A 2,183-nucleotide genomic window follows, 5' to 3' on the forward strand; every position below is an offset into this window, starting at 1 on the left:
TGACTTGAGTGTGTTTATATAGTCCTTTTTTGCCAGACCATTGGGTCCACACGAGCAGGCAACCCCACCAAGTAACCACACAAGCGAAATACACAGCAAGAGATTAAAACCCTAACCTCAAGGTTGGGAAACCAAACCTTTCCCGCCACACCAAAATGGACAATGTGCACATCTTGGAAGCCCATTTACAGTGCCATTAAAGAACAGACGTAACTAAAAATTGCATCGTTTTCTGGTAAACAAATGAAATAATGAATAATTAAAGGAATTCGAATGTTTTGTCAATCAAATGTGCTCACAGAAATGACTAAATAAAATACAATAATTGTTAGGAATTTCAAGTGAATAAAGTGATTTAATAATAAGAAACAAGAAATGTATCAAACTGCAGTTTACCGTTCTTTAGCTAATGATGACATTGCCTGTAGTAGAATTGGCACCACTGTCTGATCTAAGTAGGACCTGGTTGGAAGCGCCTGCAAGTCTACCTTGGATCTGTTTGTTCTTTCCGCATCTGTTTTCTCATTTGCAATTATCTTTTGCACATTATCTGTTAAGCCATGTTCAGCATGAGGTGTCTCTGCCTTTACTGACTGCTGTATAAATTAATGAAAAGAAAATTTTAAACTAAGTTCTGACCAATATCATTTTCGATTAATGGGCCACTTACAATTACTGTAATAGCACTTTTTTAAAGCACCTAATGCAAAATTAGCCTCAAAACGCTGAAGGTGCCTGTTGAAAGAGATAATGAATATGTAAGATTATTACACTATATGAAGAGACGAGTCTTTACAACAGTTATTGTTTGGTGAATTTTGTATTTCCAATGGAAGTGTGTTCCAGTGGGTCGGCCTAATTGAGAAAAAACTTCTGTCGCTGTCGCTTTATTTCAGAAGTTAGTGAGCCTCTGCTAGCAAGCAGTTACACCAGCCGAGATAAGATGTGTTGAAGGAATATGTTAATATTTTTGTGTCATCAATATTAATGTATTTCCGTAAACATCCAATTTTGTGAATGCAAGCAACACAATGTGACAAATACTATAAATGTGAGCTATCAATTATCAACATATTCACAAGTGCTGGGTGAGGCACTTGGATACCTTTGTATGTTTTTACTCAATGGCACGAAATTTGTTTATTCAATGTTTCTGTAAACTTTGCTGTATTTGAAATTTAAGTAGGAGATTTTTGCTGTGGATCGAAGAAATGACTAATTTGGCTTATAATTACATAAAAGGCAAAACAGTGATATTTTATGCAACGGCTATGATTATGCTGACCTACTGAGCATGTGTAGATTAGTGTACCATTATACATGTCAATGGGCTTACATCAGGTTACCTTGTCTCTCGGAAAATTTTACCACTTTCTATCAAAAATATGGGGAAATAATTCCTTGCAAAATTAACAGACACAAATAATACCCCTACTGCATATTTTGCATAGAACATTAAATTGGCTAGCTGTATCTGGGTGGTTTTAACCTTTAAATCATACTCACAGCCTCCTCAGCAGGTGCTGCAACACTAGCTTCAGGTTGTGGTATATTCTGCTGTTCTGTGAATAAAACATAGATAAAGGGCATTCATTTACTGTATAAGACATTGAGCCCAATGATACAAAATACTTTCTACAAGAAAATGAAAATGTTTTATTGATTAAAGCTTGACACACAAGGAATTTGGCATTGCGATTCCATGATATGCAACATGAGGTTTGTTTTCTATCGTTTTACTCAGACTGACACTGATAACAAACAGCTTGGCATCGCTAAGCGCTTACACAGAGTGAAGATGGATTGTGTGTGCTCGGTGTTGTCTACTTTTCCAAAACAGCCACAGTAACAAGGAAAATCTCTCTCAATTGATTAGTGTATATTACCAAATAGAATTCTTTTTCTAATTCAGTGAAAAAAAAATCCCCAGTGAGATTTGAACTCACGACCACTGGTTTACAAGACCAGTCCTCTAACCAGGGAGTTGTTATTAGAAGGAGTCACAACAAAATCCTCTCTTTTGATCAGTCTACTTTTCCGACAAGTTAAGAAAGCAGAGAGGTAGATAACGACAAGGTTCAATTACCGAATATGAGCATGCGCAGTAAAGCTTCTTATGCTTGTGCGTGACGAAAAAGCATGGCAACTAGAGAGAGTGTCAGTCATCAACTACACGCTAGCGT

At 36.6% G+C, this 2,183-nt stretch overlaps 1 protein-coding gene across 1 annotated transcript; it reads right to left on the reverse strand.

Moving 5' to 3' along the window:
- Positions 1-367: 367 nt before the first annotated feature.
- Positions 368-1,649, reverse strand: LOC117107605 (protein dpy-30 homolog). The gene is made up of 2 exons (XM_033249308.1): positions 1,507-1,649; positions 368-596 (listed from the first exon to the last, which is right to left on the reverse strand). Exons 1-2 carry the CDS (start codon positions 1,588-1,590, stop codon positions 393-395), a joined length of 288 nt encoding a protein of 95 aa, XP_033105199.1. The 5' UTR covers positions 1,591-1,649; the 3' UTR covers positions 368-392.
- Positions 1,650-2,183: the final 534 nt, after the last annotated feature.

This window comes from Anneissia japonica, unplaced genomic scaffold (genome assembly GCF_011630105.1).
Source record: "Anneissia japonica isolate Jap-2015-1 unplaced genomic scaffold, ASM1163010v1 scaffold11604_len4008_cov206, whole genome shotgun sequence".
Taxonomy (NCBI): Eukaryota; Metazoa; Echinodermata; class Crinoidea; order Comatulida; family Comatulidae; genus Anneissia; species Anneissia japonica.

Excerpts from the sequence above, each read along its gene's own strand:
- LOC117107605 (XM_033249308.1), bottom strand. The coding sequence starts at position 1,590 with ATGCCCTTTATCTATGTTTTATTCACAGAACAGCAGAATATACCACAA. Across the intron at positions 597-1,506 it reads CAGCACCTGCTGAGGAGGCT|CAGTCAGTAAAGGCAGAGAC; the intron begins GTGAGTATGATT and ends TAATTTATACAG.